Source organism: Pogona vitticeps, chromosome 9 (assembly GCF_051106095.1).
Source record: "Pogona vitticeps strain Pit_001003342236 chromosome 9, PviZW2.1, whole genome shotgun sequence".
NCBI classification, from domain to species: Eukaryota; Metazoa; Chordata; class Lepidosauria; order Squamata; family Agamidae; genus Pogona; species Pogona vitticeps.
In genome coordinates, this window is record NC_135791.1 from 19,985,478 (window position 1) to 20,009,718 (window position 24,241).

General features: G+C 45.1%; 2 protein-coding genes across 2 annotated transcripts; both read left to right on the top strand.

Moving 5' to 3' along the window:
* Positions 1 to 1,869: 1,869 nt before the first annotated feature.
* Positions 1,870 to 16,306, top strand: LIM2 (lens intrinsic membrane protein 2). Its single transcript, XM_072979891.2, has 5 exons — positions 1,870 to 2,840; positions 4,781 to 4,961; positions 7,393 to 7,569; positions 10,018 to 10,152; positions 12,113 to 16,306. The coding sequence occupies exons 2-5, from the start codon at positions 4,787 to 4,789 to the stop codon at positions 12,172 to 12,174; spliced, it is 549 nt and encodes a 182-aa protein (XP_072835992.2). The 5' UTR covers positions 1,870 to 2,840; positions 4,781 to 4,786; the 3' UTR covers positions 12,175 to 16,306.
* A 4,191-nt stretch (positions 16,307 to 20,497) lies between these two features.
* On the top strand, positions 20,498 to 23,745 carry LOC110086527 (protein NKG7). The gene is made up of 4 exons (XM_020807483.3): positions 20,498 to 20,776; positions 21,549 to 21,698; positions 22,746 to 22,880; positions 23,681 to 23,745. Exons 1-4 carry the CDS (start codon positions 20,500 to 20,502, stop codon positions 23,743 to 23,745), a joined length of 627 nt encoding a protein of 208 aa, XP_020663142.3. The 5' UTR covers positions 20,498 to 20,499.
* Positions 23,746 to 24,241: the final 496 nt, after the last annotated feature.

Genomic DNA, 24,241 nt, shown 5'->3' on the forward strand with positions numbered 1-24,241 from the left:
CCCCTTCTCCTCTTGCCCTCACACTTTCCCAACATCAGGGTCTTTTCCAGGAAAGACTAAAAGAATTAAAAGACAATAGGGTAATTTAAAAAAGCAGTGGAGAAATCTTCATCAAAACAAAAATAATTGAGGAAAAATCCAGTTCAGTTCATTCCGCTGGACAACATTGTAATATCAATATTCTAATACCTTTTAAGAATAAGAACAGCTATCTGTGCGACAAAAACCAACAATATTAAGAACAGCATACATACTGTGCTGATATTTAACAGATACAGTGATGCCTCGCTTAACTGGCACTCCGTTTGACGACAAAATCGCAAGACGTCGATATTTTTGCGATCGTGGAGCCTCGTGGCGCAGTGGTTAAAACGCTGTACTGCAGCTAAAAACTGTGCTCACGACCTGGGGTTCAAATCCCAGGTAGCCGGCTCAAGGTTGACTCAGCCTTCCATCCTTCCGAGGTCGGTAAAATGAGTACCCAGCTTGCTGGGGGGGCAATGTGTAGCCTGTATAATTAAAAATTGTAAACTGCCCGGAAAGTGCTTGTAGCGCTATGGGGCGGTATATAAGTCCAATAAATAAATAAATAAATAAATAAATGTTCCCTATGGGGGAACTTCGCTTTGCAATGATCGGTTCCGCCCGCTCTTTTCTGGCACAGATTCCTCGCTGCAGAGGCAGCGAAAATGGCCGCGCTGTGGACGATCTTCGCTGGATGGTGAGTTTCAAGCCCCTAGGAACGCATTAATTGGGTTTTAATGCGTTTCTATGGGCTTTAAAAAATCGCATTATGATGTTTTCGTTTTACAGCGATTTCGCTGGAACGAATTAACGTAATGCGAGGCACCACTGTACTTAGATTTTTGGTTAAAACTTGCATATGTTAGAAAATACTAGTAAATGTTTTTGTAGTTTGATTGACTGTGCCTGGAGTTTTTCAACAACAAGAAGAAGCTGTCAAGTCCGTTCTGGCTTATGGTAATCCTTTTTGGGGGTTGGGGACGAATAAAAAAAATGAATTGCGATATTCATTAAAAATTGCTGGTTCGTTTAATATTCATCCCTTTGTATTTGTCAGTTCCAGAGATCCCAACGAATAAGAAGGGATGAATATTGCTCCATTTTTATTCGTCCCCCATATGAAGAGAGGGAAGGCTAGCTTATGGCCTTCCCACTGTGCCTATGGGCCCAATGAATGGCTGATCAGTGGGCCCATAGGCAGCCCCACAGCCTGTCCCCCACCCCTTCCACTCACTTTCTTACCCACCACGCAACGCTGCCATCATCCATCGCTGCCCGCTGTGACGGGCTCTGTCGCCGTGGGACACTGGCTGCCCTTTGCAAAAATGATGGTTGCAGATTCCGTTAGGACAGGGAAGCAGCAGTCACCATCTTTGCAAAGGGCAGCCCGGATTCCCTTAGCCTGCTTTAAAGGAATCTGGGCTGCCCTTTGCAAAGATGGCAACTGCTGCTTCCCTTAGTGCAGAGAAGCCACAGCCACCATTCTTGCAAAGGGCAGCCCAGATTCCCTTAAGGCAGGATGCGTGTTGCGCTTGTGATGGGCGTGTCATGCTCGCGCTGGGGGGTGTCACACTCATGAGCACCCCCGCGTATGGAGCTTGTTCCCCGCCCCAGCCAGTCCGCGGACCCAAAAAGGTTGGGGACCGCTGCCATAAGGGAGACCACGGTGTCAGAGGCCACTGCAGCATGCCGTAACGGATGGTGGCAGTGGAGTCTACGGTGGCTGATGGCAGCGGTGGCGCAGACTCCAAGCGCAGATGGCAGTGGCCAAGGTCAGAAGGTAGTGAGGACAGTGGGAAGGGGGCAGGCTATGGGGATGCAGGGGGGTTCAGTTTGTTTTCAAACAGACTTGGATTGTCTAAAAGCCAACGAACCGATGAACTGATTCGCTTTTCCTCGTTTCGCGGGGAGGAAATTCATGATTCGTGGTTCATCCATTCTGATAGACCACGAACCAGGACGAATCCCCATTTTGGCAGTTCGTCCTCGTCTCCACTCAGAAGTGCTTTCACCTTTCCTTCTGGGGGATGATGCCCTGGGACTGTTCAGCTTGCTCGAGGTCACCCAGGCTGGCTCTTTTTTTCAGAAAGCACCGTGCGGAATTGAACTCCGAACCTCTAAGCCACTGAAAAGGAGGTCATAATAATAATTACATGCCTTCAAGTCAATTCTGAGCTACAATGAGATTTTCTAAATAAACATATGGTTTACCAGCCCCTTCTTCTGGGGGTATTCTTAGCCTGTGCAGCTTGCCCAAGGCTACACAGGCTGGATCTACTCACTGGAGGCACGGTTTAATTAAGAATTGGGTTTAGGCGTTTCTGTTTTAAATGTAACTTCTTTAATAGAGGCTAGCGGTTTGCTCGTAACTGTTCCTCCTTTCTTATGGGGCTAGTGGCCGACGTGTCTTTGCCCTTGAGATGAACCTTAATCGTTTTTCTTCTCTCTTCTTGTGAGCATGCCCAACCCTCGACAAGGGAGGACCTTTGGAGTTTGTTTGCTTTTTATGCCGGAGGAAGCCTTTAAAGAGGTCCAGACCTAGCTGAAGGGCAGGAGAGTCAGCAGGTTTGAGTTGCAGCCAGCGAACGCTCCAGAGGCTGCCTGCTGTCTGTGCACATTCGCTTTCTGGAAGTGGAAGCTCTTTTGTCTGTTGCTCTCTCTCTCTCTCCCCCTCCCATCACTGGTCATTTTCGGTAAGGTACGGGGGAGATTTTGGGCAACGTCAGCAGCATGGCAGGGTCAGAGGTGCTCGGGAAAAAGCCCTCGAGAAGAGAGGAGAGAGGCAAGGTTGGAAGGCGGCTTCGCAGGACGTGGAGGTAAGACCAACAGTTCACAGACATTGTGGCTGGAAAGAAGGAGGGTGGGCTTATTGGACAGAGAAGGCTGTCAATATGGAAGAGCAGGAATGGGCAAATGGGAAGCCATCCCTATGCCAGGCAGCAAAATATCACTCCTAGACAGCTTGGTCAGATGAGGAACAGGTCTTTTGTGCAGCTAATAGTGTTTAATTGCTGGTTCAAGACCAAAACACTCTCAGTACTTTGCATTACGAAAGGGAAAGATAGGTTGCAACCATAGAACACTGCGGGCAAAAATCCATTTGGACTATGCTGGCTGAGGATGATGGGAGTTGCAGCTCTGCCAGATCTAGAGGGCCATCTGGTTCCCCCTCCACTGAGCCAGAGCACAGATTAGTCTGGAGGCAGGAAATGTGTGACCATCTGCGTGATTGCAGGTCCCACAATTAGACTGCCAGCTCCCATCATCCTTAGCCAGGAGAGTCAATGTGAAGGAAAGATGGGAGTTCTAGTTGAATGGCCTCTGGAAGGCCATTATTGATGGCCTGAATATTGCAGGAATGATGCATGCTGACTTTGCTTGGATGGAAATGTGTGTTCTTCCTGAAAAATCGGTCTACTCGAAGACTGCCTGTTACCAAGACTTCACTGAATGCTTGGGATTAAGAGAATCGGTTATCTATGGTGGATGATATCTCAGGGGGCCTCTAGGGGGCCCTATTGCCTTCTCTCCATCCTTGAGATGTCTGCTTTGACGACAATGAGGAGGAAATACACTGTAGACACTTTCTCAGGTGGAACAGTTGAAGGGTGATCACCTGTTATCCTCCAACATGGGTCTGTTGGACAATGATGTCCACCTGGATGGGGATGGTGGGAGTTGTGGTCCTGCACAACTCAAGTGGGGTGTGGGAGACCAGTCTGCTAGACCAGGTTATGATGGTCATACCTTCTCAACAAAAGTTGAGATGGAAGCTTATAGTCTTTCTGTTTGTATCCGTCTGGCAAATTCTGAGAGACAATTTAAAGTTGGCCAAATTGTCAACTGTTGAGTTTATCATAATAATACATTTCCCATAAAAAAGGACAGTGACTTTTTATTTTACTGGTGGCTCTAAAGCAGGGATCAGGGAACTTTTTAACCTTTTACCCCCCCAAAAATTTATATATGTTGACATTACCCCCTTGATTTGAAAGGAAGGAAATCATACATTATTTGAATTCAAAATCTTATTGAATCTATTCAGAATTATTTTGAAAGCTTAAACTTACTTGAAAACTTCAGATTTTGGAGAAATGATGTTGCTTCATCTTGGATATGAGAGCATCAATATTGGGGCTCTGCTCATCCTCATTACCCCCAGGATTTTCATTTTTACCCCATTTGGGGTAATTTACCCCTGTTCCCTGACCACTGCTCTAAAGCGTCCTTTTACCCCAAAGCGTAGGGGCAAATTTGAATGTACTGGTGTTCATTAGGCATCTCCTATAGGCATCCTCCCCATCAAAGAAGAGTCCCAAAAGTACAGGTAGAGCTGGCTCAATCAGTAACAACAAACGAAGAGCAGGTCTTTTCTCAAGCTAATAGCTCTTAACTACTGTTTCAAGATCAAAACACCTCTGAGTACTATGAGAAAAGGGTTTGGTTCCAACAATTTAATGTCCCTGACAAAATCCCTGTCCCCCCCCCCCCCCATAGTGAAGATCGTAGCTAAACCTAGTTGGAACAGAGAAACCTGGAGTTTGGAGTGGAGGATGGGATAGATCCGCCTAATCACAGAGTCCCATGTCTTTGACCCCACAAGCCTGCATACCCTGACATCTTGCCTCTCCTTGTCCCCCTCCCAACCATGAGCTTTACAGAAGTCATGAAGGACAGCCCGTCACGAACAACCTTGAACTCCACCCTCTTCTAACTGCTAAACCCTACTCTTATTCCCTTCCTTGCTCAAAATTAGGAAAGGATGTACAGCTTCATGAGCGGGGGCTTGTTCTGTGCCTCTGTGGCGAACGTCCTTCTGGCAGTGTCCACGGTGACAGATTACTGGATGCAGTACCGGCTAGCTGGCACCTTCGCTCACCAGGGGCTCTGGCGATTTTGCTTCCCCGGGAAATGCTACATGCCGATGGAAAAGATGGGTAAGCTGGGTTGATGCAGGAAGAGAGGGCAGGCGGCGTAGTAGCTGGGAGCAAGGCTCAGATGAGAGGAACTGGGGCAGCTTGTCCCAACATGATGTTGTCTTAATGGGCCATCAAGGTGGAAACCAACTTTTGGTGGCCCTAATAGACCTTTCAAAGTAAGTTAGATATCGAAGGAACAGGTTTAACCCATTCCACAGTCCCAGTGAGTTTCTGTGGCCGAGCGGGGATTCGAACCCAGGCCTCCTGAGTCCTAGTCCATTGTTTTATCCCAGTAGTTCCTAATTTTGGGTCCTCAGATGTTCTTGGACAACAACACTCAGAAGCCTTTATCATTGCCATTTCTGGGAGTGGTAGTCCAAGAACATCTGGAGACCCAAAGTGGGGAAACGTCTGCTTCCTCTACACTGCACTGGGCATCGATTGTTATAATTTTGTGCCATCAAGCCAGAACTGGCTTATAACAATCCTCATAGGGCTCTCAAGGTAAGTGAGACATTTAACGATGCTCTCCGGAAACTGTGGACGGCGATTACCACCAGGTTGGTGGAAAGCTGAGCTGTCTTCTTCTGATTCCCAACATGATGAGTCTATCTACACCAGTGGTCCCCAACCTTGGGCCTTCAGATGTTCTTGGACTACAACTCCCAGAATCCTTCACCACCACCACCTCTGCTGGCCAGGATTTCTGGGAGTTGAAGTCCAAGAACATCTGGAGGCCCAAGGTTGGGGACCACTGATTCTACACCACACAGTTACAATCGCTTGATGCTGCTCTAAGTGTTATGGCTCCATCCTGAAAGTGCGGTGGGGTTCTTGGAACTCCCTGCTGCAGTTCAGGAGAATGAATCTGAACTGCTCTTTTATGTTTTTAGATTGCAACATTTTTAGATGGCTCTATAGAAGGACTTCTTGAAGAACTACTACTGCCCAGAAGTCTCCAAGAATTCCCTGGGCCGAATTCTGGGAATGGCAGCCCCCCCCCCACAACCCTAACTGAAGATGTTCCCCCTAGAGAAGAGCTTCTGCGTTATAGGCAGACTTCATTTCCTGCCACTCATCCCACCCACCCCTTATCCTGTTGCTGGACTTCTTGGGAGTAGTAGTTCTTCAGGAGGCACCCTCTATAGAGCCTGGCAGGCTGTGAGACTACATCTCCCAGTCTCTTCCATATGCTTTCAATGCACCCCAGCAAACCCCACCTGCAAAATACAACAGGCGTTGCATTGGTGCTTCGATAACTGAATTGTTGTTGGTTCATATTAATTCCTTTAGGGCAGTGGTCCCCAACTTTGGGCCTCCAGATGTTTTTGGACTACAACTCCCAGAAGCCTTCACTACCACCTCTGCTGGCCAGGATTTCTGGGAGTTGAAGTCCAAGAACATCTGGAGGCCTAAGGTTGGGGACCATTGCTTTAGGGCAGTGATTTCCAACTTTGGGTCCCCAGGTGTTCTTGGACTACAACTCCCAGAAATCCTGGCCAGCACAGCTAGTGGTGAAGGCTTCTGGGAGTTGTAGTCCAAGAACATCTGGGGACCACTTTAGGGAAAAAGGAAAAGCCCGGTGTCCAGGGAACAAATACTGTGCTTGTGAAGCAAAGCCTGTAACACCTGGATACTCCAGCTGCTACCCACAGGGCAGCCATAAGATGGAGAAAGGGGGCATCTCTACTCTACCCATCAACTTGCAAATCGGAGGTACCCGGAACAACATCATTTATCTCAGTGGTCCCCAACCTTGGGCCTCCAGATGCTCTTAGACTTCAACTCCCAGAAATCCTGGCCAGCAGAGGTCGTGGTGAAGGCTTTTGGGAGTTGTAGTCCAAGAACATCTGGAGGCCCAAGGTTGGGGACCACTAATTTATCTGATAACAAAGGCAGAACCAGGATGGCAATGTAACAGATCTCGTCACCCCCTTTCCAGCACAAGTCCAACCTTTCAGTTACTTTGGCAATTAAAAGGAAATGCCTGGCTACACCGCGACGTAGAGGAGGAAGATCACACAGCGAGAATACTGGCTTGTGTTGTGCCTCACACTGTGCATTAATGGGGTGCCATATAAATAACAGAAATAAATATATTAATAATTGGGTGTGGATGTAACAAGATAGGTGGCTGGAGAGTATATATATTAGCACAGGTATTTATTTATTTATTTATTTATTTATTTATTTATTTATTTATTTATTTATTTATTTAAAAATGCCCCACAGTAACTTTTTAGATAATGATGAAACCACTTCTTCTAAGACAGGAGAAAATTAGGAGTAACTAATTGTATGTATTGGTACCAAGGAAAAATGGTAATCGATTACTTCCTGTAAGTAAAGTTTTAAGCCATGGATTCAACTTTGCAAACTTTTTTTTTTGGGGGGGGGGTAGCGATTAATAATACCTGGCTCTTGCATCCTCCTTCTGTTTCTCTCTAAGCTGGCATCTCAGGCTTGTTCCCTGCAGCCTACCGGAATGCCATCCGAGCCTTCATGATCCTCTCCGCCCTCTCTTGCTTTGCTGGCATCATCACCGGCATCCTCTCCTTCGCCCAGTTCGCCACCTTCAAGCGCTTCAACCGGTCTTTTGCTACCAGCACCCTCTTCTTCATCTCCAGTAAGTGGCTTTTGTTTGGTTGTTGTGGGTTTTTCGGGCTTCTTGGCTGTGTTCTGAAGGTGGTTTTTCCTAACATTTCGCCAGTCTCTGTGGCCGCCATCTTCAGAGGACAGCAAACTGAATTGGGTTTCCATGGTCTTTGAGATATTTCAGGAGTTGGGAAAGTGTGAAGGCAGGAGGAGAAGGGGACGACAGAGGACGAGATAACTGGACAGGGTCATCGAAGCTACCAACATGATTTGACCCAACTCCAGGAGGCAGTAGAAGGCAGGAGGGCCTGGCGTGCTTTGGTCCATGGGGTCACGAAGAGTCGGACACGACTTAACGACTAAACAACAACAAAATTTGCCAGCACCAGCTGATAACATCACCAGCTTCTGCTGGTGTAAATTTATCCCAACTGGATTTTGGCCATTAATTCCTAATTATTAAAAAGTTTAGGAATTATTGTTTAATTAAAAAAATATTGCCTTATTAAAAAGTTGTTTCTTTGGTTAATATTTTTGTGACCATCTCCCAGTAAGTTTCAGGATGAGCAAGGTTTTGAACCCGGATCTCCCGAGTTCTAGTCTAACATTCTCTCTGCGACACCCCACTCATCCTCATACTTTTATTAATCATAACCATGCGCCGTCCAGTCAATTCTGATTTATCATGACCCCTTTTCAGGATTTTCCAGGGAGAGAGTACTGGGAAAGAGAGAGACAGAGATGGATGCGAACTGGCAAAACCAGCTCCCCTGCCTTGCCTTCTCTGGCGCTGCTTCTGAGTGGGTGCCCATGGGATGGGACTGGAAGGCTGAACCACTGGAATCTGTTCAGCCGGTAAACGAACTGGCATGAACCGCCAAACCAGTACAGTGGTGCCTTGCTTAACAGCGATAATCCATTCCAGGAAAATCGCTGTTAAGCGAAAACGTCATAAAGTGAAAATAAAAAGCCCATTGAAACGCATTGAAAACCATTCAATGCATTCCAATGGGCTAAAAACTCACCGTCCAGCGAAGATCCTCCATAGGGGCGGCCATTTTCAGTGCCTGTAAAGTGAGGAACCCGTCCTTAAGCACAGCGGGGAGCCATTTTAAGCACCCGGCGGCCATTTCGAAAACCCAACGATCAGCTGTTTAAAAATAATCGTTTTGCGAAGAATCGGTTCCCAAAGCTTGGAACCGATCATCGCAAAGCAAAATTCCCCCATTTAGACCATCGTCTGTAAAGATCGTCATAATGCGAAGAATCGGTTCCCGAAGCAGGGAAGCGATCATCACAAAGCAAAATTCCTCCATTTAGACCATCGTTTTGCGATCGCAAAAGTTATCGCAAAAATGTCATCATGAAGCAGATTCATTGTAATGAGGGGTAATCGTAAAGCGGGGCACGACTGTAGTTTGTGCCCATATCTACTCAGAAGTGGTTTCCCATTCCCTTCTTCTGGGACCATTCGGGGACTGTGCAGCTTGCCTATAGCCACCCGGACTCTTCTCCCTGGAGACACAGTGGGAAATTGAATTCCCAACCTCTGACTCCACAGCCAGGTCCCTAAACCACTGAGCTATCCAGCCAGCTCACACTTCTATTAAAGTGTCAAAATACGGAACACAGGCAAGCTTTGGAGTCCTTCAATAAAGGTAACACCTACCTTTGTTTTGGGATTTTGTGTAAGGACCACCTGGCTTTCTCTCCCCAGTTTCCTTCTTCATTAGCTATTTCCTTTTCGGGCGGTTCTGAAAGTTAAGATTTGAGATCAAACACTCCAGAATCATAGAACAGATTTGCCACTTATTCAAGCTAGCTGGAGGATTCTGGCAATTTTTCAAAGATCCAATCCCTCTCAGGGGTCAGTGAACTAAGGAAGGAACTCAAAGCAGCCTTCTCCAATCTGGTCACCATTTAGAGATGATGCACTACAATCCCATCATCTCCAGCTAACATAGCCTTGCCAAATACACTAAAACAGAAACCTATGTGAGGGAAAGGGTTGATCTAGAGGCAACGACAGGGATCTTCAGATGCTTCTCAAATGGGAGAAATGCAGGAGACTAAAGCGGTCAGATTGAATGTATAAACTGTATCTAGTGTTGTGTTCCTCAAAATGAATGAATGAATGAATGAATGAATGAATGAATGAATGAATGAATGAATGAATGAATGAATGAATGAATGAATGAATGAATGAATGAATGAATGAATGTGGACATCAAGCCTTGTTCCAGATTCTGAGGGGACTTGGCAGACCTTGGAAAAATTACACCTTCAGACTATATTTCCTCCCATTCTGGCACTTGCTCTGCAATAAGTTACTTTTTCCAAGTTCTGGACTCTGAAGATGCTGTTGTTTGTATCCTCTAGTGGTTGTTGTTGGTGGTGGTTAGAGGTGAAGGGGAAAAAGTTTCAGATTAATAAACATTTGCTTTTGTTCTTTTCTTTCTGTTTTGTCCCTTTTGCCCAGCACTATTCATCCTTCTAGCGATGGGAATTTATACTGGTGTCACCGTCTACTTCCTGGACAAACGTTTTGGCGAGTGGCGCTTCTCCTGGTCTTACATCTTGGGCTGGGTTGCCCTCCTGATGACTTTCTTTGCAGGTAGTAACAGACACAATCGTATCTTGAACTATAATAACCTAATAAGCAAGTGCCATCAAATCAGTTCTACCAGGTTTTCCTGGTAGAGAATACACAGAAGTGGTTTACCATTCCTTTCTTCTGGGGGCATCTTGAGATTGTGCAGCTTGCCCAAGGCCACCCAGGCTGGCTCTCCTCCCAGTGGGCCCCCACTGGGGAATCAAACTCTCAACTAGATACCTAAACCACTGAGCTATCTAGCTGGCCCCATCCTAGAAATTCTGAATGAAAGCTAGTGATGCTGGCTGGGGGATTGGGGCAGTTGTGATCTAAACCACTGGTTCTTAACCTTGGGTTACTCAGGTGTTTTTGAACTGCAACTCCCAGAAACCCCAGCCAGTACAGCTGGTGGTGAAGGCTTCTGGGAGTTGTAGTCCAAAAACACCCGAGTGACCCAAGGTTAAGAACCACTGATCTAAACTGCTAATTTCTTTTTCAAGCTATGTTCTTGACTGCAGCAGGTGAGATTACTCCTAAAATTAAATTAATCCTTGACTGTTACCTGTTCAGGTAAAGGCTGATCTAAAAGAACAAAGTGCGGGCAACCACAAGAAGTGTAATTGTTAAAAATGTGCTAGCGATATTTAAAAGATTGATTCTCTGCAAAACAGCTGGCTGGATAGTTCTGGGGTTTAGTTATCTGGCTGTGGATAGAGGTTGGGAGTTTGATTCCCCCACGGTGCCTCTCCAGGGAGAAGAGCCAGCCTGTGTGTCCTTGGGCCAACTGTGCAATCTCAGGAGAAGAGAAAGTTAAACCACTTCTGGTTACTCTTTACATGGAAAACCTTGAAAAGATTTGTCATAAGTTGGAATTTACTTGACACGATTATTATTATTTTCTTCAAAAATTACAGACTTCCCCAGGGTGGCAATGAGATTTCACTTTAAGTCGTAAAACTCTTTACTTATTTAGTTGTTCGTTGCATTAAAAAAAACCCCTACTTTCCTTTGGTGGTCTCCAGACAGTTTTCATGGTTTACTTCTCCTGTTTTTGCCTCCACAACAAACCATATGAAGTAGGCCAGTTGAGGGAATGACTGGTCGAGAATCGCCCATTGGGTTTCATGGTGGAGTAGAGATTGGAACCTCAATCTCTTAAATCTTAAATGCAACCTGTAACCATTACGCCACACTGGCTTTGCAGTGTTCTGAATGTTGAGCGCTTGGCTTTTATTTAGCCAGAATAATCTGTGAAATTTCCTCCTAAAAGTTCCTGAACTCATATAAATCTTAGCTCCAGATTGCAGCTAATTAGCTTAGTGTCAGTCGTGGGCTTGGCTGTGTATCGGTCCCACGGCCAAGCATGAAACCAGCACTGGGTTAATTTAGCTGCAGTCGCTGGAATGACTTATGCTATTTCACTCACTCCACAGTAACATCCCAGTCGGGTTCTGCCATAATCTCATTTCATTTTACTGTGTCTTTCTGAATGGCATTGTGCACAAGCTGTACTTTTAAAATTAAGTAAAGGGACGTGGTGGCGCTGCGGGTTAAACCGCAGAAGCCTCTGTGCTGCAAGGTCAGAAGACCTGTAGTTGTAAGATCGAATCCACATGGTGGAGTGAGCTCCCGTCGCTTGTCCCAGCTCCCGCCAACCTAGTAGTTTGAAACCATGCAAAATGCGAGTAGATGAATAGGTACCGCCACGGTGGGAAGGTAACGGCGCTCCGTGTCTAGTCGCGCTGGCCACATGACCACGGAAGATTGTCTTCAGAAAAACGCTGGCTCTATGGCTTGGAAACGGGGATGAGCACCGCCCCCTAGAGTCGAACACGACTGGACAAAAATTGTCAAGGGGAACTTTTACCTTTACCTAAAGCTCAGCTTCAGTGTGTTGGACTGGTGCATTAGCTTTCCACTGATTTTATTCTAAAGTGTTTTTTTTTAAATATGATATTTCCCTGTTTTTTCTCTCCTGCAGGTATCTTTTACATGTGTGCCTACAGGATTCATGAATGCCAGCAAATGGCAGGAGACTGCTAAGATTGCAGCATCTTCGAATGTTTACAAGACCTATGAAGGGAGCATAGTCCTGGGTGAAAATATTTCCTTTTTAAAAAACACTAATCTACTAGAGAAACAACACATCTCTTGACCGGTGTAGGTGGAAGCAAAGAAACCTGGAAATCTGTGGTTGAAATGTTATCCCATCCATTATACTCACTGAGTGATTTTATCTTTGTGACTCAGTCCCCATCATCTCTAAAAGGGAATTAATGAGACCCATCTACCTTGCAGGGTTGTTGTTAGGAGTAAGTAAAATGAGATGTGTGCGAAATCCTGGGAGAAGCAACTGTCCAGAATGGAAGTGAAAATGCTATGAAGGTTTGATTCATTAAGAAGATCGTAAAACAGGAGTACGACAAGGCTGTATCTTGTCCCCCTGTTTATTTAACTTATATGCAGAATACATCATGCGAAAGGCTGGACTGGAGGAATCCCAAGCCGGAATCAAGATTGCTGGAAGAAATATCAACAACCTCCGATATGCAGATGATACCACTCTGATGGCAGAAAGTGAGGAGGAATTAAAGAACCTCGCAATGAGGGTGAAAGAGGAAAGTGCAAAAAATGGCCTGAAGCTCAACATTAAAAAAACTAAGATCATGGCCACTGGTCCCATCACCTCCTGGGAAATGGAAGGGGAAGAGATGGAGGCAGTGACAGATTTCACTTTCTTGGGCTCCATGATCACTGCAGATGGTGACAGCAGCCATGAAATTAAAAGATGCGTACTTCTTGGGAGGAAAGCGATGACAAACCTTGACAGCATCTTAAAAAGCAGAGACGTCACCTTGCCGACAAAGGTCTGCGTAGTCAAAGCTATGGTTTTTCCAGTAGTGATGTATTGAAGTGAGAGCTGGATCATAAAGAAGGCTGACTGCAGAAGAATGGATGCTTTTGAACTGTGGTGCTGGAGGAGGATCTTGAGAGTCCCCTGGACTGCAAGGAGAACAAACCTATCCGTTCTGAAGGAAATCAACCCCGAGTGCTCACTGGAAGGACAGATCCTGAAGCTGAGGCTCCAATACTCTGGCCATCTCATGAGAAGACTCCCTGGAAAAGACCCTGATGTTGGGAAAGTGTGAAGGCAAGAGGAGAAGGGGATGACAGAGGACAAGATGGATGGACAGTGTCATCGAAGCAACCAACATGAATTTGACACAACTCTGGGAGGCGGTGGAAGATAGGAGGGCCTGCCGTGCTCTGGTCAATGGGGTCACGAAGAGTCAGATACGATTTAATGACTAAACAACAACAACAAAAGGTAAAGATAAAGGTTCCCTTTGACAATTACGGCCAGTCGTGTCTGACTATAGGAGCCAGTGCTCATCCCTGTTTGTAAGCTGAAGAGCTGGAATTTGTCTGTAGACACTTTCCATGGTCATGTGGCCAACATTACTAGAGACGGAATGCCATTACCTTCCCACTGAGGAGGTACCTATTCATCTACTCACATTTGCATGCTTTTGAACTGCTTGGTTGGCAAGAGCTGGGACAGGCCTTGGGAGTTCGCCCTGTCACGCAGATTCGAACTGCTGACCTTTTGATCAACAGCCCAGTGGCTAAACGACATAACTCTGTCCCAATTGGTTATCATTGCTCAGCTTCATCTCTTTCCATCTTAGCTGCCCCAGAACCTCTGGAGCACATACAGTCAACCCTCGACTTACAAACGGCTCTAGCTACAAACATTTCGACTTGCAAACCACTCTGAAAGAAAAATATTGACTCGACTTGCACACTTAGATTCGACTTACAAACCGAAAAAAACACACGGGACGAACCAAAAAAGGGGGGGGGGAGTGAGAGAGGCATTCTGGCTTGCAAAGCCTGGGTCAATTAACACAACATGCTTTAAAACATGCTTTAAAATTGGCTTCGTTGAAAAAAAAAAGATTTCAAAAGTGCTTTTAAAACTGTTCCCTGCCTCCCCCCTCCTTTCCTGAACTTTTCTTGACCTAAGAAAAAAACAAAAAATATATCCCCCTCTAGTGGCAGAAAGCGGAATAGCAGCCTCCCTTTAGTTTCTATGGACGGAAACGAGCAGATACGGATTAAATGGTTTTCAATGCATTCCTATGGGAAATGCAGATTCGACCTACGAACTTTTCGACTTACAAACTGCCTTCCAATATGGATTAAGTTTGTAAGTCGAGACCCCACTGTAATCATAATCATTAATATCGTTGTCGTCTTGCTAGCGGCACAAGGCAAAAGGAGTGCAGCCAGAACCTGCACAGATTTTCATAGAAGAAAGTGCTGCCAAATAAAATCATAGAATCATAAATGAATGTAGTTGGAAGGGGCCTATAAGGCTATTGAGCCCACACACTCCCAGTCAGTGCAAGAATCCAAATCAAAGCAGATCCGACAGATGGTTTTCCAATTTTTCCTTGAATATCTCCAGTGGAGGACGACTCGCCACCTGCCGAGGCAATTGGTTCATTGTTGCACTGCTCTAGCAGTTAAGAAGTTAATTGTCATATCTCTGCTTATTTAAGTCCATCTTAAATTCAACATTGGTTCTACCAACTGTTCTAGGTTATTTGTTGATTTTATTTTTCCCAGAAGACTTTTATCTTGCTTTGTATCAGTCCCCCATCCCACCCCCAAGTTACCAGACCTTTTTCTTAAAATCTTTGGTTAGTTGGCTGATTGACTGAGTGACTGACTGAGTGATTGATTGATTGATTGATTGATGGGGTTTTTTTGGGGGGGAGGGAGCTGGAATTTAATGCTATGGAACTGTTCTACAATTAAACTCGATGCTGAAGCACAGAAGCTTTTGTTTCCTCTCCAACTTCAAGCTTCTTCTCTTGATTTTTTTTTTAAAGGGAAGAAACTTCCCCTGCTATAGGGGAAACTATCTCATCTCTTGACCACTGCACAAAACACACACTCACACCGGCCTTTGTGCCAGCCTTCCCTCTGCCCTCTTGGACCGTCGCCCTGTTGCTATGAAGAGAGATCTTCACCACAGCCTCCCTCCCCAGTAAAGCAAAACTTTCTTGACTGTAACTTTCAGCAGAGGTGTTGAAGAGGGTTGACAAGTGCTAAAGCACCTTTGCACTAGATAGTTACCAGTTAGCCCCCACTTAACGATTACCCCGCATTACGATGAATCCGCTTCACAACTATGTTTTAAATTGGTTTTTTTCGCTTTGTAAAGATCGGTTCCCTGCTTCGGGAACCGATTCTTCGCATTACGACGATCAAAACAGCTGATTGTCGGGTTTTCAAAATGGCCACCGGGTGCTCAAAATGGCTCCCCGCTGTGCTTAGGGACGGATTCCTCACTATGCAGGTACCAAAAATGGCCGCTATATGGAGGATCTTCGCTGGATGGTGAGATTGTAGCCCATTGGAACGCATTAACTGGGTTTTAATGTGTTTCAATGGTTTTTTTATTTTCGCTTTATGACGTTTTTGCTCTACAGCGATTTCGCTGGAACGAATTAACGTCGTTAAGCAAGGCATCACTATAATTCCAGTAAGAATGTGAAAAGGAAGAAGAAATTACTGCATCTGGAAGAATTCGTCGACAAGCCTGTTAGATAAAGACCGTTTCTTTCTGCTATTTTGCTACAGAGTATAACTTAAAAGCTATCGCACCAATAACCCTCTCGCCCCTAAACTGCATCATCAAGATGCCCTTAAGATTGATTTTAACTTATTTTTGGAGAATAGTTCCAATACTGTAGTGTACTGGAGTCTTGCCAAGGCAAAAGAAATGTTAAAAGGTACAACCACCAGCAAGCAGTTGGTTACACTCTACGTATTTAAAATCTTTACTTCAGCGCTAAAGTTTAGCACAGGTCATGCCAGCAGTTAGTTCCAACAGAAAGCAACCTTGAGGAAGTGGTGAATTAAGGGATTGCTCATCCAGGAGCTTGGAAATAGCAGCTAAAAATATCATGCATGAGAGGTGTTCAGATCTAGTTGCTGAAGCGAAGCAAAGGATGAGGTGAGGAAGGGCAGAAAGAAGCAGAATGGATGGTCCATAAGGAACAATACTGGCTGAGGAAAACCAGCAGTGTTTTTGCAGCTGGGAATGAGTTCACCAAAAATTATACCTGCTTCCTCTAGCTTGTTCGGGAGAAAGCTCTTCCCACTGGGCCTTCATCACCATCTATTTTCCTCCTGCCACTGTAAAAAGATGGAGAAGATTCTCATTGGAGAAGTACTGAGCAAGGTATAAGGACTGTGATCAGCAGAACATAATGCGGGAGGCAATTCCCTCTTCCTTTTACAGACCTCCCTGTGACACCCCTCCCCGTCCCAAAACCTGTGCCAAGCTGGAGAACCCTTTGGCATTATTTTGGGGGCAACTTGTAAGAGGTACACAAGAAGGTCTGTGGAGGAAATTCTCTTGCATGGTTTTGAACCTCTTTGACATTGAATGTTGGCTTTTTCTAAACATTTCTTCTAGACAAATACATCAGCATATGGAAATTTTGAGTAAAAAAGTGTCTTTCATTTGTTCTCTCTGTGTGTGAGAGAGGGGTATTTTCATTTCATGGGTACAACAAGTAAGGAGCCAGGAATCTGGAGGAAATAATTTCCTCTACATTAATTTGTTTCATGGAAGCTTCCGAAGACATGTTAGCCCACAAAGTCCCTTTTCAAGAAAGGAAAAATGGGAACACCATCAGAATCAGAACCCAGAACATGGGGATGTTTCTCTAGTTAGGAACAGATGGAGCAGAGTTTGGAAAAGCTCCTTTATCGACAGCATTTCCCAGACTCCCAGAGCCTGGATGCCCCATGGGCATTTGGGCAGAATGCTTCTGCAATTTGTAATCCTCCAAAATAGGTTTTTTATGAATGGAGGTTCTGGAACTGGATCAATTCTCTTTCAGATGCTTTAATCTTATTTTAAGGACACAGTTGGAGATTGGGAAGGCTAGCAAGGAAGATTCCCCCCCCCCCCAAAAAAAATTCAATTGGGCAAGTGTGAGGAAACAAAGAAGCCATCATTACTTTATCAGGGATGGGACTGAGGCTGGAATCATGTAAGAATGCCAGAATGCCTGGCATGGTAGAGGATGCTTCTAAAATGGCGGATGTCAACTCTTCCCATTGTTTGGCCGCGCAAATCTGATTGGTCAGAAAACGTGCGGAAGGCAGGTTCCTAAGAAGATGATTGGCCAGAATTTACACCACCCAGAAGTAGGCAGGACAACCAGCTCCTATTTCTGAAGAGGTCCCGGCGGCTTCACCTTCGCCCCTTTGTCAAAGATGCCTCTCCAAAATGCAGAAAGGTGTGGATGAGGAAGAACCTATTTTCGGAGGGGGTGTGGTGGAGTTGCAGTCCCAGGAGAAATCCCAAGACTGTGTGAGGGGTTGTGGTGTTACCACAAGGGGACCAAATGCCCCCACCCTCATGTTCATGGGTTTTTCCTTGGATTTGCCGGGTACACCTAAGTCCAGTTTCCCTAACCCAACAGGTGCCATTCCCTGTTTATTCCATGTGTCTGTAAATCACATCTCTATTCCATCAAATCTGCCCCTCTCCCCATGTGCTGGATTCCACCTTTTAATGCCCAGGCTCCTGCCCCTTGAGAGAGCTGGCGCCCAGGCACTCCCACGGCAACTGGCCTCTTCCTTCCATGATTTTTCTCAGTGAGTTGGGCACCCAAATTGCCTGTTTTCCCCAGCTGGCACCACAGGGCTCACAAGGTCGATGTGCTTATGTGTGGCTTCAGGTTGGCACAATGAGCCCAAGTGCCTGGATCCATAAGCCTTCTCTCCAGGACTTTCTCCTCATCCTGGCCTTTCAGCACACCAAGGCGCAGCTCATTGTGCCTTCTGGAGCAAAGCAAGGAGTGGAGCACCAGCCTCATGGTTCCTGAGCCTTCTTGTTGGACGAGAGCTGCCAGCAGTGGTACAGAACCTGGAAAAAATATTCTTCCCTAACTTTGACCCAAAAGCAAAGCAAAGTGTGCTGCTTATACAGTGGACCCTCTACTTACGGAATTAATCTGTATTGGAATGGTGGCTGCAAGTCGAAAAGTCTGTAGGTCGAATCTCCATTGACCTACAATGCATTGAAAACCGATTAATCCCATAACTGGCGGTTTTTATTCTATTTTTGTTCCATTTTGGTTTTTTTCTGGTCTGTAGGTCGATTCTCCGGCTGCAAGTCGAATCTAAATTTTGCGGCCAGAGAAGTCTGTAACTCGAAAAGTCTGTAAGTCGAGCCGTCTGTAAGTCGAGGGTCCACTGTATACCACCCCATAGTGCTTCAAGCACTCTCTGAGCGGTTTACAAGTCAATTCTGTGGCCTACACATTGCCTCTCCCCAACGAGCTGGGTACTCATTTTACCGACCTTGGAAGGATAGAAGGCTGAGTGAACCTTGAGCTGGCTACCTGAGATTGAACCCCAGGTCATGACCACAGTTTTAGCTGCAATACAGCAGTTTAATCACTGCACCATGAGGCCCTTCATGTCAGGAAAAAGGTCTGTTCTTGGTCTCCAGTTTTGGCTGCAAAATTTCAAGGAATGTTATCCTGCTTGTCCTTGTGGCTCCAGTGTTCCTTTACCTTCATGTGTGCGTGTGTGCGCGCGCGCACACACACATCCACATAGATGTGTGGTCTGTGTTGTACTTGGGATGCATCACCTTCTCAAGAGGAAAAGCTGAGCTCTCTAGATACTATTGGGCTGCAATCCCCAGCATTCCTCACCATCAGCTCTCCTGGCTAGGGCTGATAGGAATTGTAGTCCAACCATACTTGGCAGGCTTTACTTTGCCCTCTCCTGTCCTAAAGGCAGAGAGGATAGCTGAATCCAGAGATACTATAACAAAATCATTGACTTCGGGTTAGATTTTGGGGTGCCCCAACAAAATGGAGAACACCTCAGCAGACCCTCACCATCCCAAGAGCTGCCCAGCCTTCCTGCATGTGTGCAAAATGTCACCTGTATCTTTACCTTGAAGCTCTTGATGTATTATCAATGGGTAAACCTGGGAAATGCTCTAATTTTTTTGGTGGGTGGGCTGGTGGGGTGGGGGAAAGACAATGAAATGGGAAATGTATGGGTTGTCAACTCTTAATCCATGGCTAGGCAAGGTGTGGACTGAGCCTCACAAGTAGTTTCTGAGGAGGCTGAAATGAGGTCCCCAACAATTCTACTTGCCAAATACAACTATTATTATTTTTCCCCTCATAAATGTCTGTCATAATCTCTAGGAGGCCCTGGAAGGCCATTGTTTCCTCCTGTAAGCTCCATCAAGTAGACATCCTTCCAAAGCCATTTACAGTAGGACTTCTGTATCCATGAGATCAGTGTCCACGGTTTCAATTATTCTGTGGCCTAAAAATAATAAAAATATTAAGAACCCCCCCCTCAGAAATATATATATTTGCAATGTAGTTACTAGAACTGGCCAATAGAGGGAGCCAGATGCCGTACTAAATACAGCTCGCTATTATCTGCTGTTTCGACATCTGCGCGCGGGTGGGGGGAGATTTGGAACCAATTGCCCTCAGACACAGGGGTCCTAATGTATTTTCTTTTAAAAATGGCTTACAAAGGGCAGAAAAGCAAACAGTGGAGAGGAGATTAATGGGATGTGGAAGAGAGTATGGCTCTCTGAGGCCCAGCATAACCAAATATTGTATTTTAAATGTTGTAAGCCGCCCAGAGACCTTTGGGTAGTGTGGGCGGCATATAAGTCAAATAAATAAATAAATAAATAAATAAATAAATAAATAAATAAATAAATAAATAAATAAATAAATAAATAAATTCATCTCTTGGATCTCTGAAGGGTTCTATGTTTGTGCTGAGGAGTTCTGACCGAGACAGATAATTGAACTCATTAACTGTTCCTTAAAAGGGACGTGGTGGTGCTGCGGGCTAAACCGCAGAAGCCTGTGCTGCAGGGTCAGAAGACCAGCAGTCGTAAGATCGAATCCACGCAATGGAGTGAGCACCCGTCGCTTGTCCCAGCTCCCGCCAACCTAGCGGTTCGAAAGCATGTAAATGCAAGCAGATAAATAGGGGCCATCTCGGTGGGAAGGTAACAGCGTTCCGTGTCTAAGTCGCACTGGCCACGTGACCACGGAAAGATTGTCTTCGGACAAAACGCTGGCTCTACGGCTTGGAAACGGGGATGAGCACCGCCCCCTAGAGTCAAACACGACTGGACAAAAATTGTCAAGGGGAACCTTTGCCTTTACCTTTTAACTGTTCCTTAAGCCTCTTGTACTATCTTTTCCAGCTAGCCATCTTGGCTGGCATGAGGGAGAGGAATCTGGGAGCTGTAGCCCAAAATAGTTCCAGCCTCTATGAAGGATGATAAAAAATGTCCCTCATCCTTCCAGGGGTCCTTCGACCACCGTCAGCCTGAGGTCAGACTTCAGCATGGAGGCCTCACAACAGCTGACGTTCATGTCTTACCCCTTGCGTATCTGCAGTGGGCTTTGCTGTGCTGGAAGTCTTCTGGTCCAATTCACATCTCTGAGCACCTCCTACTGGGTGCTGGAATCCACCCAGAAAGGTCTTGTCCACAGCGGCCTCTGGAAGATCTGCATCAACACAAAGTGCACCATGTACCAGTTTAATTTACTGGGTAAGATCTTTCATGCTACTGTCGTTCCGTGTTGCTACACATACTTGGAAGAATTTGAGCCCCATTTTTCTTCTGAAGTCTGGTATATGGATATAAACACAGGTCTAGATGGTAATGTTGGACTTTGGTTTGCAATCTTGCATGCTATCCATAGTTTGCGTAGCTGGGAGAGGCTTTTCTAGTTTGGGGTGGTTGTATCCTGCACCAGCCAGTCATTCCCTCCAGCCTTTTGAATTGAAAGAGAACCTTGCCTCTCTGCTGAGTGCTCTTTCCCTCTCTTTTCTACATTGGCTGCAGTTGTTTTGTTTGCTGTTGATCTGTTCAGTTGTTTCCTAAATACGTGTGCAGTAAAGAAAGCAGCATACACAACTCTGTAATTTCAAGCAATTCTAAGTAAAGAAATTTGGTTTTCAAAATTCTTTCTCCTACAAATTTCAGAGTGAGTTATTGAGACTTTGGGGGCTAGTTAATGAGAAAGGGGTAGACCCCTGGGGAATTTGTAGCTACTCTCCCGACAGAAAGGGAAACAAACAAATAACAGAAGCAGAAAAAAAAACAAATGGACAGAAAATTAGTTCTAGTTCTGAGAAATGACCTCAGTGTCACTTATTTTGAATTATTGATTCTGGCAAGTCACCTTCCTCCCAATAGAAAAAAATTGCTTGGAAATATGGGGGGCCTCTTCAAAAATAGCAGTGGGTACCCCTTTTTCCTCCCAAGGCACAATTCACCCATCTTTGTTCTACATAATGTTTTCTTCTCTGGATTGCAGCCCTTCATATCCATGTCACCCGAGGCTTCCTCTTGATGGCTTGTTTATGTGGTCTCATATCTCTGCTGTGTGTTTGTTTCTCGTTTGAGCATATGGAGCTATATCACATATCCGTTCTCAAAGCTGCTGTCGTGTTGAGCTTCAGTGGAGGTAACGGCTGTCTCGTTTAAAGATACAAGGGCCGTAGTGGAATGACATAGTGCATGCTTTGTATAGAAAATATCCCAGGTTCAATAGCTAGCATCTTTAGGTAATGCTGGAAAGAACAATCTCTTCCTTCTGAAAGTAAATTTTGCATTAGATGTTAAATCTTAAAGGAATTCTAAGTTCTGATCTTGAAATCTTAAACTATGTAATTCACTAGTTGATATGTTGATTAATCCACTTCATCTTCAAAATAACCTCTGAAAGTGACCGTAAAATTAAGGAGAAATGTTGAATAAAGTGTCTCTTGGACACTTGATACTTAAATGACAGATTTAAAATTAGTTGCTGAAGAACAAATCAGGATAATAAATTTATGTTTAACGAATTATTTCCAAATTGGGTCCGGAATACTGGAGAATCACGACCAAGGTAGAAAATACTCAGCTAGATGGATCAAGGGTATAAAGCAGCTTCTTTGCCTTGCATTTTCAAACTTTCATTAAAAAATATTCTGTAAAAGTAATGCTTTAAGATACAGTGCTTTAGATTTCACAAGCTCTTTACAACTGGGGAGGAGGGTGGAACTGACTGACGGATGGATGGATGGATGGATGGATGGATGGATGGATGGATGGATGGATGGATGGATGGATGGATGGATGGATGGATGGATGGATGGATGGATGGATGGATGGATGGGTTAGTCAATGGATGGATGGATGGATGGGTTAGTCAATGGATGGATGGATGGATGGATGGATGGATGGATGGATGGATGGATGGATGGATGGATGGATGGATGGATGGATGGATGGATGGGTTAGTCAATGGATGGATGGATGGATGGATGGATGGATGGATGGATGGATGGATGGATGGATGGATGGATGGATGGATGGGTTAGTCAATGGATGGACAGATGGATGGATGGATGGATGGATGGATGGATGGATGAGTTAGTCAATGGATGGACGGGTGGGTGGGTGGGTGGATGGATGGATGAATGGGATCAATTCCAAGCACCTTGCATTTCTCTTGCTTTGTCCGTAGGTCTCTTCATCCTAATGGGTATGTCTGTATTCACAGCTGTTTACAGGAACTCCCATTCCTACACCAATTATTTGCTCTACTTTGGTTCTTCCTATGGCTTGGGTTGGGCCTCTCTTCCTATGTATGCCATGACTGGTAAGTTGTGCTTTCTGCAGATAGCCCAAAACATCAGGGAGGACGATTTCTCTGCCAGAGAACTCTTGAAAAATGGAGCCTGAGAACTTCCTCCAGAATTATCCACGTATATGTGTTATCTATCAGCCCATTTCATTGCAGCTGCTACATAGCTGAAGGCAAGAACAACTCTGCATATGGGCAGATGACATTTCCTTCTTCACTGATTAACCATAGAGATTTAAATCCAGACTAATTTCATTCTTTTGTGTTAGACAATCCAGTGTGAGAATGATTCTCTTCTCCGTTGGGTGGCTCTTTTTTTTGGTCACTCACAGCCAGATTTCGCATCTTTTCAAAGTAAGTTGTGAATTTGCAAAACCTAGAAGAGGCAGCCTTGTTGCATAACCTAGTAAAAGCAGTAGAACTGGGTGAATTCTTTGTGTCTCTGTTATCCTTTTTTGCTGGTGCTTAGCTCCAGGAAGGGAGAAGATGCTGGTTTTGCTCAGAAACGCTGACGTGCAAGCTTCAGAAATAATGAAGAAAAAAGGGCCTTGATTTTTTTTGTCTTACAATGGAATTGAGATACCACATGGAGGTTGGAATATCATTGTGTTCAGATGGTCTGTCTCTACTGAATCATAATAATGGCAATGTTCCCACACATCCAATTTAACCAGAGGAATCTCCTGAAAATAAGAGACTAGGAGAGCTGGCATATATTTTCTTGGCATTAGATTATAAATATTATGTGTCTGGCTTTGGGCAGGCTGAATTTTATCTCTGTAACCCTACAGTATCTTTCCCCTTCTTCCTCCTAGGGATACTGCTAATGCTGACTCAAAAAACCATGGTCTCTGAGCTCTGGGTACCCCCTCTTCCATAACAGCTTGAAGAACTCCCAGGGGTTGTCTAACTGATTTCATGTCGTGGAAGACCAGCAATGGACCTTATATCTGGGCAAAGCATAGCTTTATCAGGATGGTGGCAGCCGACAGGATACGGCATGCCTGTATCAGTTCAGATAAAAAGACCAGACGAACAGGCATCAGGGTTACTCCGATACTCTCCCCGCAGTTTCCATTTGGAACGGACCAGCATCATTTACCATGGTGTGCCAAATTAGGCAAGTTATGGTTTGGCAACATGCAAGTTGTCTCTAGATCGGAGCTGGAAACCAGAACTCATTTGGAGGTAAACCACTTTGTACAAGGAATGATTTCCCTGCTTTCGCTCTCCTTGGAAAAACTATAGTTTTCTTGAACCAGGAAGTTAGATCAAAATGGGAAGGAAACATATGACCTTGGTTTGTTTGCGATGCTCACTCATCTATTGGTGATTGGAAAGCAGCAGTAATTCACACAACCAGCTGTTGTTCTGCC